The sequence below is a fragment of the Chanodichthys erythropterus genome, chromosome 7 (assembly GCF_024489055.1).
Source record: "Chanodichthys erythropterus isolate Z2021 chromosome 7, ASM2448905v1, whole genome shotgun sequence".
Lineage (NCBI taxonomy): Eukaryota > Metazoa > Chordata > Actinopteri > Cypriniformes > Xenocyprididae > Chanodichthys > Chanodichthys erythropterus.
Window position 1 is genome coordinate 29,662,623 of NC_090227.1, and position 17,956 is coordinate 29,680,578.

General features: G+C 35.1%; 1 protein-coding gene across 8 annotated transcripts in view; it reads left to right on the top strand.

Annotated features, from left to right (window-relative positions):
• The window catches only part of fgd4a (FYVE, RhoGEF and PH domain containing 4a), a 57,761-nt gene that overhangs the window by 19,646 nt on the left and 20,159 nt on the right, over positions 1 to 17,956 (top strand). For 4 of the 8 annotated variants that reach the window (XM_067390100.1, XM_067390104.1, XM_067390103.1 and 1 more), the window contains exons 2-3: positions 6,985 to 7,071; positions 17,038 to 17,178. In XM_067390100.1, coding sequence (XP_067246201.1) covers positions 6,985 to 7,071; positions 17,038 to 17,178 — 228 coding nt within the window. Of the gene's footprint in view, positions 1 to 3,214; positions 3,293 to 6,984; positions 7,072 to 7,908; positions 8,009 to 11,651; positions 11,782 to 16,673; positions 16,895 to 17,037; positions 17,179 to 17,956 lie in introns of those variants that run through there. The other 4 variants (XM_067390105.1, XM_067390101.1, XM_067390106.1 and 1 more) reach the window with 4 other exon arrangements.

A 17,956-nucleotide genomic window follows, 5' to 3' on the forward strand; every position in this document is an offset into this window, starting at 1 on the left:
GCAAACACCACACAGCTATCAGATTAATCAGAGAAGTACAGTATCTCTTTACAGGATCAAGGAAGTGTTAAGACTCGTTAATGTGCTAAATAACAAATATGTGTGGGCATAGCATCACAGATGGCTAAGACTGCTTTAGCACCTCGGTTCAAGCTCTATGTCAATCTCTTGATATCTTTTTTTTTTTTTTTTTTTTTTTAAAGTATACATTTTGTCTCAGATGTTTATCCTAAAATATAGACAAAAAGAGAGAACTTTTACTGTTACACTACTGGACCGAAAGTTTGAAATATGTTTTTGAAAGAAGCCTCTTATGTTCACCAAGGCTGCATTTATTGGATCAAAAATAGAATAAAAATAGTAAATAATATTACAATTTAAAATGATTGTTTTCTGTTTGAATATATTTTAAAACATCATTTATTCCTGTGATGGCAAAGCTGAATTTTCTGGAGCCATTTCTCCAGTCTTCAGTGCCACATGATCATTCTAATAGGCCGATTTTCTGTTCATTTACTATCAGTTATTATTGGTGCTCACTGCTCAATTATTCATAATGGCTCTTATTATCAATTTTGGAAACAGTTTTTGCTGCTTAATATTTTAGTGGAAACCTTAATACTTTTTTTTTCATGATTCTTTGATGAATTTTGATGAATTTAATATGTGCCTGCTGAATAAAAGCATTAATTTCTGTCTTTTTTTTTTTTTTTAAATCAACATTTGATTTCTGAAGGATCATGTGACACTGAAGACTGGAGTATTGATGCTGAAAATTTAGCTTTGAATCATAGGAATAAATTACATTTTAAAATATATTCAAATAGAAAACTTGTTTTAAAGGTGCCATCGAACGTTTTTTTACAAGATGTAATATAAGTCTAAGGTGTCCCCTGAATGTGTCTGTGAAGTTTCAGCTCAAAATACCCCATAGATTTTTTTAAATTCATTTTTTTAACTGCCTATTTTGAGGCATAATTAGAAATGCGCTGATTCAGGCTGTGGCCCCTTTAATTGCTTGCGCTCTCCGCCCCCCCAGAGCTCGCGACTCTATCATTGCATAAACAAAGTTTAAACAGCTAATATATCCCTCAAAATGTATCTTTACAAAGTGTTCGTCATGCAGCATGTGTAATCACGTAAGTATTGTATTTATTTGGATGTTCACATTTGATTCTGAATGAGTTTGAGGCTATGCTCCGTGGCTAAAGCTAACATTACACACTGTTGGAGAGATTTATAAAGAATGAAGATGTGTTTATGCATTATACAGACTGCAAGTGTTTAAAAATGAAAATAGCGACGGCTCTTGTCTCCGTAAATACAGTAATAAACGATGGTAACTTTAACCGTTACGTAACAGTCGGTGTTATGTTGAGATTCGCCTGTTCTTCGGAGGTCTTTTAAACAAATGAGATTTATATAAGAAGGAGGAAACAATGGTGTTTGAGACTCTCTGTATGTCATTTCCATGTACTGAACTCTTGTTATTCAACTATGCCGAGGTAAATTCAATTTTCAATTCGATGGGACCTTTAAATTAATAATACATCACACTATTACTGTTTTTACTGTATATTTTTTATCAAATAATAGGTGATCATAATTCAAAAACATAAAAAAAAAAAACCGTAATTATTCCAAACTTTTGACCAGTAGTCTGTATTTTACACTATTATAGAGCAATAACATCAGATAAAATGGGCTTGATTAGAAATGTGCATATTAATCTCTGACTTTTGATTATAGACTTTTTGTCTAGGCAATTCTGAGCTCAGTTTGTGTCTTTATTAAAATCTAGAAGTGTTTTTTACAGCAAAGTTTTAATTTCTTTTTCTACTTTTATTTCTGTGGAGAAGAAGCTATTGAGATAGCAATGCAGTCCCGTTTGTCATTTTTCTTACCTTTGTGGTGTCCGTCTACACAGTCATGTGGGTTGGTGACCTCACTCACTGACACCTACTCTGTCTCATACTGAGAAAGCGTGTACAGAAATGTTGATGTATTAATATCTGCTTCTCGCTGTTAAACATGTGACTGCTTTCAGTTGTGAAGTTAATCATGCACACACGCAAGAGGCAAAAAGCAGAACTGTGCTGCAGGAAAGTGATATAAAACAATTTAAAAAAAAGAGAAGAGAGCATCACAGAATTCTGTTGGTTTTAATTCATTTTCAGATCTCATAGTATTTAAAAAAAAAAAGTAATATAAAATACTATTCTGAAATCATTTTAAAAATTTAAAAGATTTATTTATTTATTCTCATACTAAGGATTAGGTATTTGTTTGAATAATTTAAGCACTAAACGTTGGCTCTAGCACCACTTGAGCAACAGGCATGAATGATACTTCAAATCGTGCAGTTTATTTATGTAAGGTTTGTTGACTTTTGTCTGGGAGATGATAAAACAGGTGAAAATAATCCCATAGACTTACATCGGAGGACATCAAACACATCCCCTATACATTATAATACTTCTAATAAATGCAACTGCACATTTTCTTGCTTAGATGACAAAATAATTGTGCTTTATTATGATAAAGCATGTAATGTACTGTACTGTTGAAATATTATCATTCAGCATGCTAAAAATTTGAAGGCAGACAAAAGTCATTTCCTGATTACATCATTAATACAAACCTTAGTGATGTATATAGAGTTTACCGTCCATTCATTTCCTGTTTTAATTCTTTTAAGGCCCATAAGGTTCTACAGAAACTCATAGTCCTGTTTGCATTGAGACAGAGAGAGAGAGAGAGACTAAAGAGATGAAAGCTGGAAAGTGGGTTTGTTGATATTACCACACATTAAGCCTTCCCTCTCATTGATCCCTCACTCAGCAGCTTTTATTGACTCCTGTAATTATTCTCCAGTCACCAGCAGTCAGCGAATTCATGTACTGTACATGCATATTTTTGAATGGCTACAAAACTGTGAAGAATAGAAGAAATTCAATGTGGTTCACTTTATTTTACTTCTGGAAATATTGTGCATCATCTAAGCTGATGTCTGTGTTGTTGTTCACTAAACATTATTGCTGTCAGTGTCTGGCTTCTTCTCACATTGGCTGTGAAACCGGTTTTGTGACCGGTAAGGGGAAAGAGTGAGACAGCCACAGGAAGAAAAAAAGCAGCTGCTTGTTTTGGGTGACACCTATAAAGCGAGTTGCATGTAGAAAGCATTTCCCTGTTGCTTAGCGTATTATTGTGTGATTTAAGATGGAGAGGAAACATCTTAGGAATGTGAGAGAAAGACAAACCCAGCCACACCGGAGAACCAATAGCAGAGCAGGTATTTTTCTAATTTCCTTATTGCGTTTCCTTGTGACATGACCTTCAGTTCATGTGTATTCGTTCCAAGTTCTCATGTTGTACTCTCGATATGTATTAGTTTTGTTTCGACAAGTTTTTTGACCTGTGCAGTTTTCACGATGAGGCAGAGCAATGCATACTGTTTGAATTGTCTAGCCCCAAAACTTCATCAGGCCATTATATATGTATGTTGGTATATGTTATCTATCTGATCATTTCAGCTTGTAGACAGTTTGATAAACGGGTGAATCTCATATAGCAGGTCAAAAATGTGTGCAGGTCATATATCACCACAAAATCAAAAGAAATATGACATCCATCTATCCATTCATTCTCCATGCCACTTATGACATGTGAAATTATCTTTTGCTTAAAGAAAATTAAGATTTTTTTTTTTTTTGCATTGTGACATTATTTTAATTAAAATTAAGCATATTTCCCCAAATTGTCATTATTGTAATGTGAAAATAAATATATTAAAAATAATTATATTATTATTCATTTATTGTATTATTATTATTTTTAATCATTTTAATGTAATATAGTACAAAAAAAAAAAGTAAAAAAGTAAAAAAAAATCTCTGGATCCATTACAGTGCTAAATAAATATCAATTATATTTTGCAAAAAAAAAAAAAAAAAATTAAAAATAACATTTATATATATATATATATATATATATATATATATATATATATATATATATATATATATATATATATATATATATATATATATATATATATATATATATAAAAAAAATTTTTTGGGGAGAAATATGACCCGCACAAGTAAGGAGATGCATTTGGTGATCATTTATTGGTATTGTCTTTAATTAATTATGAATATTACTTTGATAAAGCTATGCTAAATTGCATTAATCACCAGTATCATGAAGTAAAAAAAAAAAAAAATGAAACAATGACAACAATCGTGAATGTTCGTGAATCTGAAAAGCTTCTTAAACATTTTAATTGAGATCTCCATCTAATTTACTATGCTTTTACAGTAGTAAGAATGACAGTAGCTGCATGCTGTCATATTTTGGTAGAAACTGGTTACTATTTTTGTAATGTTTTGGCTGACATTATTATTATGTAAATAATGAATCAGTGTTTGGAGCACAGTTTGTAAATGCAGGGTTTATCTGATGTACTGTCGCTTTCATGCATGCAGTTCAGCTCAGTCTTTTGATAGTTGGTTACGTTAAATGCATGCATACATACTGGAAATTGTTTGAGCCTAATTTAGGGAAGCATTTTTTATTACATCAACCAAATCCATTACTCACTGCCTTATTGAGCACAGTATTTACAGTCATTATGGGCACTCGACTGTGAACATGATTCATGGCAAATCTACTCTAATGTTCTAACAAATGCTCCACATAAATGCTAAATTACATGCTACACAGTATCATAAATAAACCTCATAAACATGTCATTGCTATTTTTCATTTGTATTCAGATAAAAGATGACTGTATTTTGTGTTTCTAACCAAGCAAACTGATTAATTGAGGCGTCATGGAAACAAATTGGATGGTTATCCAGCTCCATACATCCCAGTACTCCATTCAGTGTGCTGATTTGTGCAGCATTTATTGGGAGAGTCTGTCTTTGATAGCTCATAAAAAGGCTTTATTTAGGGTCCCACCAGCCCCTTCTTTCATGTTCGTTAAAGTTTGTTTGTTGTGGTTGTCGTGTTTGCTTACAGGGTTTTTTTTTTTTTGTAAAGCTTCCATTAAAAATGATTATTATGTGAACATGTGTGTTCGTTTGAGTGTGTGGGGGACACCAGATCCTTCTGTCACAAGGGCTCCAGATGGCACAAGGAAAAAGCCTTGCTTTAATCTCACGCCCAGGATAAAATGCACACAAACACACTCACACACACACACAATCCCGCTCAAAAAAATACCTTACTTTAAACTTGTTTGAATCTACATTAAACTGACTGCTTTTGTCACATTCTCTGTTTACTTTACTTTGTTTCAGCTGGTTAGTGTATTTTCATTTGTTGAGTTCTTCATCATTTATCACTGCATTGTGTCCCTCTTTATTGTCTCTCAGTAGTGTAATAGTTTTATATTTTCAGCTGCGCTCTTTATAAGCTGCGTGAGTGTCAACGTGTGCCTTCATGCGCACATGTGTGTACAATTAGAAACCACACGCCACTTGTTTACTGTTTGGCTTTCATCTTTTATGTGCATTAGAAATAGAGTATACATCAACATGGCTCTCTGATGCCCTAGATATCACAGCAGAATTAATTGCTGGTGCGTCTCTGGGGATTTACTTTTCTTTTGTTTCGCTACAAATGCTGGATTAATGTTCTCTTATGCTCTCTTCACACGCAGACCTTCTGCTCAGTGTTATTATCATCCACATGTCTACATTTGTCTACTTTAATTGTTCTACAACATCATACATAATACAGTTTCATGGTTTCACTTTTAAGGTAAAATTATGTTATTTTGCATACAGATTTCTATTTATTTACTTATTAATCAATCATTGTGGCTTTTTAAAATTAACTTTGTTTAATTAAGTCTTATTTATTTACTTTGCATTGACATTATTTTAAGCTTTCATCTTCGTCTCAACTTCATCTAAATGATAAATTTCTTCTTATTAAATGTATTTATTTAGCACTATTTATGCTAGAATTATTTTAAGCTTTCAGTTTGCAGAGGGTCTTTTTCTATTTCATCAGGAGAATTCTCTGTGCCCTAAGCGAGGTTCATATTAAAATAATTTATTGAGTATTGTGTTAAAGAACTGGCCTGCATGAAAGCCAGACCTGAACTCCAGTGAACACCTTTGGGTGTGTTTTTTCTGGTGCCCACATTTAGTGATCCAGACATGTTCTTGACAGGTTTTGTGCCATTAAGATATCTTCCTGTTCTCTTTTTAGCTCACCCACAAGTTTCTCAGTATCTGTATGCTCCTCATTTTCCATCTGTATAGAGATAATCATGAGATCACCTCAAAATGCTTTTTGTTTTGTTTCTGGAATGTAGATTCCTGTATTACGTGACCACATGTGTCCATGTGTCTTAGGAGAGATAGTTTTACAGACTTCAGGGTTTAGGATCAAATTTTAATATCATTAGTGTTGGCCTAGCGATTGGCTGATGCTAACTGGGGTCAGTAAGAAAATAATACTTTTATTCAGCAAGAACGCATTCAATTGAAAAAAAGTGTCAGTAAAGAGATTTATGATGTTACAAAAGATTTCTATTTCAAATAAATGCTTTTTTTAAACTTTCTATTCATCAGAGAATCCTGAAAAAACAATTCTTATAATGACAATAAATGTTTCTTGAGCAATCAAATCAGCATATTTGAATGATTTCTGAAGCATCTTGTGACACTGAAGACCAGCTTTGCCATCACAGGAATAAATTACATAATAATTTAATTAAAATGTATTAAATTAGAAAAGTTATTTTAAATTGTAATAAAATTTTAGAATTTTTACTGTATTTTTGATCAAATAAATGGAGCCTTTAAAAAAACATTTAAAAAAAAAAAAGCCTACTGATTCCAAACCTTTGAACTGTGAAATGTTTCAAATGTCGTAATCGTGTTCCCCCATCATTTTTATGAATGGTGGCGAGAATAAAACTATTTTGATTTTTGGAAACTAAATATTTCTTATGTTGTCTTTCAGATAAAGCTGGCAAACCCAGCTGCTTTCCCTCCAAACAATCTGATGAAGAAGAACCTTGTGTTGGGGTGAAGATCGCTCAGAACAAAGGTGGGCAATATCCCTCCCTTCCTTCTGTCTCTTCCTTTCTCTGTTCATTTAGACTTTGAGCTTGGACCTGTGAGAATCTACCATTTTACTGTAGCTGTTGTGTGTCAGAATGAATCCGCTGCGAGCTGTTGTATTTATGATCTGTTGTAAGAAATAACAGATACTTTTACATGTTATGTAATAGTAGTTTTAAGTGTTATGGAAATGAATGGGTGTGACTGAGCCACACTTACTGAACATGCACTGGGATCAATGATTCATCCACCTCAGTTTTTGGTCTGTTTTCCCACATTTTTTTTCTGTTTCTCTTGATTAATGAAACAAGGAGGTTAACATGGAGGTGAATTTGGAGGATTTTGCAGTTAATTCATGCCATATTTGATGTTTAATGTACAATTATGTGGGGTAGGATCACTGGACCACAGAAACCATGTGATCTACAAAATATCCTTTTTCTTGTTGCTTCTCGGTGTTTGAGTTATAATAGTTTGAGATGAGTTGTAGTCCCATTTAGCCACTTGTTAGCAACCGATTTTAAAACATCACAAGAGGATATTACTGATGTATTTTATATCGTAGAATAAAACCTGAAAATCTCCTTGAGCTTTTGTTCACCACAGACCGTATTTTAAGCATTTAACCAAAAACCCATTCAAAAAACCCATTGAGTTCTGGACAATGGAACCGTATACATATACATATTCCATCATTTACATTGTGCTGTGAGTGTCTGTAGCTCCATGTGTAAACAAATGCCATATTATACCTTCACAAAGTTTGTTTTCATTTGTCACATCAGTGTTAACCGGAGAACTTTTGTTTTTTGTTTTTCTCCAGATTAAATGGCATTACAGCAGTTGTGCTGGTCAGACTTGTTGAAGTTCGGAGACATGAACACTGAGCATACTCTAGTAGTGGACTTATGATAATGCCAAATGTAAGAGATATCACTGAGTTGAATACATGAGAACTTCGCCTTTATTTGAAAGTTCTGAACAGGTAGTTAATGGTGTGGTTTTGGCCTTGAGTATATGCCCTATAACGGTCGAGTGGTTTTTCATTGATTTTTTAGATTGTGAATGTACAGTATTTTGAAGCATCGCACACTATATACAGGGCTGCCAAACTCACACATTTGACACTGTTCTCATGCTCTCATGCCACACAATCATTTTCTCATGCAGTGAAGCAATGATGATACTGACACCGACAGACAATAGGGCTGGTTACTTTTGATAACAAAGTATCAGCTTTCAAATAATCAATTTTATTTCGAAATTCAAACAATAAATATCGTTTTGGCACTCTTAAATGTCACGTGACCGATCACTGTTGCACCTCAGTTTAAGCAGCACATGAACTGATCATCTCTTCCTTTTTACTTTATGTTTATAGAAAATAAAAATGAATGAACATTAGAAGGTATGTTGAAAGATACATTACAACTTACTGAAATGTATCACGTCTCATGTAATAGATCAATCAGTGTTTCAACAAGGACAGAGATAAATCAATAAAACAGTTTAAATTATTAAATAATTATTTTGAACTTTATTTTCATAAAAGAATCCTAGGAAAAAAATGTATCACGGTTTTCAGAAAATTACGAATTAAAGGTGATAGAGAGGTTTTTTTCGTCGACTGAGAAACCAAAGACTGTTACTGAGTTTTTGAAATGAGCGCATGCGTAAGAACAACCCCCCCTCCTTCGAAGGAACGCCTCCCAAAACTCGTAAACACTCGTATTGGAACACGAGTGTTTACCACCGGCATTCACTGTGTTGTGTTAGTGGATTCATTATGTCGGACTCACCGCAGGTAACTCATAATCTGCAGTTGTTACTCCTGTCTCCTGACAAAAACATCGCATGCGGCGCCTGTGGAGTGTGGAAAGTTACTGGAGCGCGCAGCCGCGCTCGTCTCTCACAAGGAACGTCACGGCAGTGATTGACAAGCCAGAGGGCCAATCGTTTACGCGATGATCAATTGACTGATGTTTTTAATGCCCTACCTCGTGCACAGATGATGTATATTAATATTATTCCTTTCAGTGCACCTAATAAATAGTCTTTTATCAGTTAGTAAAGACAGTTTCGAGAAATATTGCAAAAATGTATAAAACAAAACATCCTCTTTAGCACCTTTAAGACGCACAACAGTTTTCTATATTCATAATAAGAATAAATGTTTCTTTAGCAGCAAATCAGCATATTAGAATGATTTCTGAAGGATCGTGACAATGAAGACTGGAGTTATGATGCTGAAAATTCAGCTTTGGCATCACTGGAATAAATTACATTTTGAAAATATATTAAAATAGAAAACAGTAATAATATTTCACAATATTACTGTTTTTATTGTATTTTTTTATCAAATAAATGCAGCCTTGGTGAGTATAACAGATTTTAGAAATGTAAAAAAAAATCTTACTGACCCCAAACTTTTGAATAGTAGTATATATATGCTAAACATTATTTACTTATGTTTAGCACATATAAAATCACTAAACGAATTTTCAGTTTCCTCCTGCAGTGGTAGCAAAAAAAGAAAAAATTGCAGCTTGGCCTGTTAAACACGTTTATATTATCTACATGTCTGGATCATCACATCATAGACTGTGCACCGATGGCCCTTTTGTGATTGTCGTGGATACTGTTGCTATGGCAGGTTGATGTTCAGATGTCATATCTGCAAGCCTCAAAATAGAAAATACTGAAAGTAGCTTAGAAATGGCACCGGAAGTGAGAAACAAAGCAGAAAATGGAAATTTTACTTCATTAACTATATGCAACAGAAAGTGGGCATAAGTATTTATAGACATTCTTTAGGTTTGAGATGAGTTTGATTGAGTTGTTGTTATCTTAGTGTTGTCTCGATACTGGAGTTTCCGACTTCGATACGATACCTTAAAAAATATCGATATTCAATAACATTTTCTATACCATGGGGAAACTGACATATATAATGCCATACAGATAATTTCTTATTATATCATAATTTTTTATTAAATAATTTTTAATAATTTGGGTAATTTTGTTGTAATAGCTTACACACAGCACAGGGTGGCTTTATTTAAATCGTTGAACTACATTTACAACAAAAAAAAAAAATACAAGTACAGTCAGTAATAAAATAAGAACAAATTGCAAATGATAGCACAAATAAAGAGACAAATAAAATAAACATGGCTTTAAGTTTTTCAAGTAGGTCTAACAGTAGTATTCAGGTAAGAAATACAGACATTAAAGTAATCAAATGTAAAATAACACTGAATAGTTTTCATTGTAAAAATTAAATACAGATTAATGTTTACAATTAAAGTTACAAAAGTTATTCAGTCAAGAGTAGCGAGTGATTTTTCTCTTTGTCTTTTGTTCTTTGATTAACATGATAAACAGAAGCAGGTTTATTGGACTGTTGTCACTTTAAGAGCTTATGCACAGATCCAGTATCAGTACTGAAGTAAAGGAGTATTGGAACCATTTTGAATCGATACATTTCAAAATATATTTTTGACAACACTAGTTGTGGCTGTCCGGGATGTGTGAAAATGGTTGTGCAATACCAGATTCTCAGGACACTAAACTCTTCTCTGTCTCCACTTGATGTCAAAATGAGATTAAAGTAAATCAGATCTGCAGTGGAATCTGGTAAACAGTTTAATGAACTTGAAAGGTGTGTCTGTGCATGCAGTATAAATGTTCAAGAATACTTGAACGTGAATTTTTCTCTCAGTATTTTGTAACGTCAGCAGGTTTATGTGCCACTCGTGCAAGTACACAGAGATTTTAGAGTTGGGAATGAGACTGATGCTACCCCAGGCTATTGAAGGGACACCATAGACTTTTGACAGGAATTAAAATGAGGTTGTGAGAAGTACAGTGCTTTCAATGAATTGTGTTGTGTAACTACATGCCCATTGTTCAACTGGCAAAACATCCTTCCAAAAAACTTTCAATAGACAAAAATGACATTGAAAATTACATCTGATCTAGGACCTTTAAGGCAGGAACACACCAAGCCGACGGTCGGCCGTCGGGCAGTTTTTGATTGTCAGCCGACTAAGTTTTCTCAGTGTGTTCTTCACCGTCTGGCCTTTATACAGTGCATGCCATTCCAAATACTATCCCTTTCAGACTTGTTTTCTTCCACTTAAAATTCAGTATGTCACCCACCCTGACTAAGATCTGTTCTGTTAAAAAAATTCCATCACTTGTCTTTCCCTCACAGTCAAACTCCTGAGTCACTCTGGTTCACACTCCATTAAGAAATGCAACAATACTCACACTGGACTGTGCTCTAAAGGTTTTAAAGAGTTAGTTCACATAAAAAATGAAAATTTAGTCATCATTTACCCCAAAACCTGTACTTTTTCTTCTCCAGAACACAAAAGGAGAAATTCTGAAGAATGTTTATATTTTTTATTTTTGAGTGAACTATCCTATTGATGTGATAATTCAAGATTTCCACTACAAAAGACCATTGTTTATGACTGTAAGTGAATGTAAGTGGCCTGCTGTGCTTGAGCGTGCTGTGTGTGTATGGGTGTGTGTGTGTGTTTAGAAGGAGGGGCTGTTTCCTCGTGTCTTTGTAGCAGAGTTTCACTCAGTCCGTGGTTTATAGAGGACCGGAAGGCTTGAATGAAGAAAACGTCTCTTATATTTTTCTTGTTGTTCTGGGTTTATTTGGACGCATTTTAACTGACAGAAGGTGAGATTACTCTGGCTTAACACTGATCACACATCTTACTCCTGCTAGTCCTGTTTTTTCATTGGTTACCAGTATAATTCATCTTGGCAACAGCACATTAGCGGAGGACGCTGGAAAAGCTTTTGTGTATTTTGAAACACATTTGTTTTGTTTTCTTCTCTCTGGCATATTGTTAGATTCAATTTGCATTAAATTTTATTTTATTTTGCAATTATTCTGTTATTTTACAGAATAATTTAAATCAGACTGCTTTTATGAATATTTTAAATGATAGGAATCCACTTCATTATTTTTTCTGCTGAAATATGTCTGTGTCAGACATTTGGTCACCTCTCTGCTTTATTTCTGACTTTCTCATGGGTTTGTTTGCCAACATCAGTGAACAAGTTTTAGCAGTTCACATTTTTTTAGTCTTGTTAGTTTGCATTTTTCATCTGACACCATTGCATGGTGAAGGAAATGCATTTTACATGTGTGCATTTCTAACTTCCTTCACATTTTTATTGCCTCTTTATGTTCCTGTATTTCAAGCTTTGAAACACTTTTGCTTGCTAATCCGTCTTCTCATGGTCAGTTCCCACCTCGTTTTGTGAACTAAATGAGCTGTTCTTATCTGTTCTCGTGTTGGTTTGTATACTTTCCCACAAGGTTTCTATTGATAGGACAGGACCAAAGTGCAGCCATATTCAAATATACTGCATTTTTCCCATAAGCTGGAAATTATACTATTCAAATTAAGGTTAATTATTACGTTCCAGTTTGTGACTGTAACTAGTTAAAACTGGATGTTATGTGTCAAACTTCCATGTACAAAAATGTAAACATCTGGAATGGGTTTAGGGACCAAAGACATAAATCCTTTACCTTTACTGGAACAAACTGCTGCTATTAAACTCAGATGTTGATCTGAGTCATTATCTTTAAATGTGCTCTCTATACAAGTCAAGTCAGACCACAGACTTCGTTTTCCTTTCTTTACTTAGCTAGGAATGCCAAAGTTGGCACAAATCTAGTTTTAGACTCTGGGAATGCGGAACATTTGTACTTTTTCCCATGCTCACATTTTAGCAGGAATTATTATCATAGGTTAAATTCACAAGACCACACATGGCTTGACATCAACCTGGCTTGCTCTTCTACTCATTACAGCTGCGAGAAAAACCCAGCAAGACATTTCTAATAGATCTACAGTATAAACAGGTGTTTCTCTGTTATGATGTGCACAATTTCTATTTCATCTGTTTTCCCAGACAGAGGATTATGGGAAGATGTTGCCATGGTAACTCAGAGGCTAGTTATATAGCCTGATCCAGGCTATGCCCTGAAGTTAGCTGCATTATTCACCTGAGGATGCTTTTGTTGTATTGTTAGGAAGGTATGCTTACACAAACAGCAAAATTGCCAAACTGCCTTTTCTGGTAAATCTACCTCATCTTAAACAGCTTTCCATCTTTTATCCATATACTGTATACCACTCAGACATCAGAACTAAAATGCTGTTAAAACTGTGATGCTAGTATGTGCCATAAATGGTCTTTAAGCACCATTTCAATGAGATGTTTGGTCTAATTTTAGTAAGAAAATCTTCAACTCTTCTAGTAATTTCTTCATCTGTTTGGATGGAGAGAAGCTCTTCATCTGTGCATCTATCCAGATCGATGACATTTCTTTCCACGGTGTCAATAATTATCATCCCGTGTGACAGGTTTGCAGCTAAACCGTGTGAAGTGTTGTCGGCTTTTTCAGAACTTTGGTTCAAACTGTTTGACAGCATTCTTATGCTAGAATGAGTCTTCTAACCTTGTACGTGTTCAAGCTATTAATCTTACAGTGTTTTTCACACATAGCATCAGAAATCTTCCGGCAGTGTTGCAACTTCTTCATTTTGACAAGTGGCCTTGATCACACATGACCTTTAAATAGAAAAATGATGATAAATGTACTGATAAGACTGAATGTGTGAAAGCGTCTGTTGGTAATCTAAATTATATTCCAATGTTTTCTGCATGTTTGTTAAAGTGTTTTGATACTTAGTAGGAAAGTACTATTGCTGTCTTTTCTGTAGTATTTGTATATAATATTTAATTATAATTTACAAACATTAATAATATTTTATATATTAATGCAAATCCAAATTTGGAACCGTGAGTGGAGCTTGCCTATGCACAACTCAATGTCAAAGTACTTAAGTGTTGTGAATGGTTGCAACTACAAGTTTGCTATATGTTTGCACAAGATTTAACATTGTGTTGTTGAGTAAACTCAGTAGGGGTGTAACAGTATTCAAACCGAACCAAAAAACCACAATACATGGTATGTACCAATGTACTCTCATTGCGTACTGAATGTACTCAATGCATATTCATTGTGTACTGAGAGTACCCTGCCCCAGCCCAGCCCTGGCCCATTGTTGAGGTTGGGTTAGGAGTGTAACGTTACATGAATTCATCCCACAAATTTTCGGTACGTGACGTGTCTTAAGTGTACATAACGAATACAGTGTTGTAGCCTTAACCATCACATATCGCAATAAGCTCTGCGTTTTGTTACTTTCAATTAGAAACAAAGTGTCATCTTTCAAATTCAGTCCATTTTATCACAAAATTCAAACGTCAATTTAATGTATAGGCGCCTCAGTTCAAGCGGCAGCGCGGAGCGCGAGTGAACGCGATCATCTCTTCCTCTTTAATATTAGTTTCAGAATAAACATGAATGAACATCTGAAGTTATGTTGAGAGATACAGGACAACTTACTGAAACATATATCACATGTAATCGCTCAGCGTTTCAACGGCGAAAAGACAAAACAAATTGTAAACAAAAGTTACCTCAGGCAAGTAATTCATTGTCCACAGCTTGTTAGTTTGCTAGAGAAATGAACACGTTTAATATACGCACTATATTAGCCTATATATTCATTATATTTTACTTAACCTGTTAGTGATGTCTTGATTATTTAATGTATGTTTAAATAAATCTATCATGAAAATGACAGCCATTGTGTAAATGGCTGAGTAATGACTTTGTAAAAATGGCATTGAGAATATTGCAAAATTTGTATTTTTAGACTCTGAAATATTCTGATATCAGTGAAATACAGGCATTTAAAAGAATTGCTCGTTAGCCTTAAAAAGAAAGCTTGTTTCAATCCTGGCCACAAACTGAACCAAAACTGAGATGACTGGACCAATCACACATGAAGCTCTTCTTACACCACCATCACCACCACCGCCACCACCATATATTTACTGCCAGCAGAACAACATCATTGATTGTCAGACATGGACAGTCCCATGCAGCCTATTGGCCTAAGATGTTTAGATTGGCCTAAGTGAAGAAAAGGGCTGAGAAGGCCATAGAAAGACTCTCTTTGTACTCACTAATGCATTAACATCCCCATGCTTTAATTTAACAGGACATGGGTCTCTTCATTTGCATGGGTGCCATTGACAAGATGGTTTACAGAAGAAAGCAACATACTTGGATGTCCTGTTCATTGCATCCAAATGAGGATTTCTAAAGAGTGCCAGACTTTCAATATAACTGTTAATGTTGTGTGTGCATGTGTATTTTGTTTATAGACTCAAAATGAAACTTTTTGCTGTACTGATTATAAGTGAACAAGTCATTTATTGAGGAATTTTGGAGAGATTAAAAGGTAGGGCAGGCAATTTTGAAGAGGCTAGCAATAGCAAGCCAGCTTTGAAAGCATGAGAACCCACCCTCAGAGTGCTCTCCAAAGCCACGCCTCCTCCAAAACACATGTATACAGCAGAGTCTGTAAAGAGTCACAAGATGAGAGACAGTGTTAAATTACCTCGTTTCAAAGCACATAACATTATAATAATAATGAATGTAAACAACTTACAGAGCTCATACTTATACCACCTGACTGCTGCAGATTCATTTCAGCGTTGATAGTGCTCACAAATTTGAGTCTGAGAACACGAACAGCTCTGGGTAGAGCTCTATTGTGGGTTTCTCCCGCGGTAGAAATTGCGTTCTGGGGGGGAGAAATGGGAACGCAAGGGCACCGCGATGCGACTGCAAAGGGCACTTTCACTTTAGCGATCAAAGGGGCAGGGGCTCAAGCGCTGAAATGACTTCACTTTTTGGATGACATTACCAGGTCCTCTTAATTTTTTAAAACCCCTTCCCCCAAAAACCTGCCAGAGATAATTTTTTACAATCCAGACAATTTCCAAAGGATAAAATCAAGTTGGAATGGGGTGGAAATAGTGGTGTCAAAAGTACCAACTGCGATACTAAGTCGGAACTGGAATTTTAAAAATGTGACGCATTGAACGTTGTTCATCGGATTTGTAAACGCCTCTATTGGCCTTTGTGTTCATGCGCTCATCAGATATGTCTGTGAATGATCAATGCACAGGTGCATTTGAAAGCACACGGAAGTGTTTGAATTTGAAAGAGTTTTGAAAGCACTCGTGTTTGAAAGCAGGTGTCTATCGGCAGACCGGTCCACTGATGGACGCCTACTTTCAAACGCTCCCATATGTATTTTAGGATAAGTACCTGTCTGTACCTTTGTTTTGTTTTTTGTTTTATACTTTTTTACTCATTCTTTTCCCAAGTGGCTTTGTTAGCCCACTTATATTTTGTTATTGATGTTTTGGAAAGATTGAAGTTTTGCTCGTACAACGTGGGAACCATATGAGGAAAAAAGAGGATTTTTTTAATTCTGTGGTGGAAACAAGCTTCCATAGAACCAAGATCATTCATGCAGTTATTTTTCCACATCTGAAACAGAACTGAATTCCTCATATGCAACATAATGATCCATGTCATTTTTAGATCTGAACTTTTCAAGGCTGTCTGTCATTGTCTACAGATATGTACGTGCCTTATTTGCCAAGGCTGTTTTTCAGGAAACATTTCTTGGTTGAGGCGAACAAAACTGCTTCCTCATAGTTTGAATATTGATCATCCAAACAATCTGAAACACTTTGTTTGTTCTGTAATTGACGCAGAGGAACTTGTGGTTATTTTTAGTTTTTGTTTGTCACTGTTAGTTTCAAGGCCACTTTTCTACCAGGCCTGACTGATAACAGGAGCACAAAAAACAGACCTCTTGCATTTCACTTCTGCATAGACGGTATATTTACCAGCGTCCTTACATGTTCATATTACTCAATTGAAGTTTGCTTACAGTATGACTTCTAAGCAATTAGATCAAATAAAAGGCTTTTGAAACAGCTGCCATTCCATTTATTTCCATCCTTCTTTTATCTCCTGCAGCTGTTGGCAGCAGCAGTCCTGATGAGCAAGGTCGTCACAATGAGAAGTTGAATCGTGGATGCAGATTCAGCAATAAGGGCCTTACTGGAGTAAATGGAAGAGTTTCAGGCCGACGGACACCACTGCAACCCAAACCACAAGGTATAGTTAGTTGCGCACAATATGCATACACGCATAAATCCTTCCACAGTTCCGCAGTGTTGATAACTACTCAAGCCGTACAAATTTACCAGAAGTACTTGATAAACCACAATACACACAAACACGTCTTCCCCTTACAGGCTCTGAACACCAAATGTTACCATTAACGGAATTCAAATCAGCATGGCTATTGATTAATGCTGAAATAACACTGCTGTAATGAGTACAGCATCCTGAGTGTCCTTGAACTCGATAACTAAGCCGTTTGTGTTTGAAAAGTGTGAATGATTTCCTTATGAAATGCGTCATAGTTAAACATTTTTTAAGTTCCTTTTCTTTAAAAAAAAATACAGATAATACTCTAAAATTCTATGATGTCATTACTCTTCATGTTTACTGAAAAGTATTCAGAAGAAGATTGACTGCAGATATGATTGTTGATTTCAAAATGTTTCACAGATCGACATTTGGCCGGAACAGAACAGAAAATAGCTATATTTTATCTCTATATTCTCATGTAAAATTAAAGGCAAAAATCCCACTGACATAAACCTCAAATACCACACTCACTTAATTAGAGATGTGTGAAATAAGTGTGCGCCCACTGTTTATATCTGAATGGAGCCATGAGCTCTGCAGTATCTCCAACCCATCAGATTGACTGAGATTAGCCGGTTCGCTCACCGCAGGTAGAGACAGACTCCTCGGCTTCCAGATGAACTTCATCTCACCTTGCCAAGTATTATCAGGTTCCATCACAACATACTAAAAACTGCAC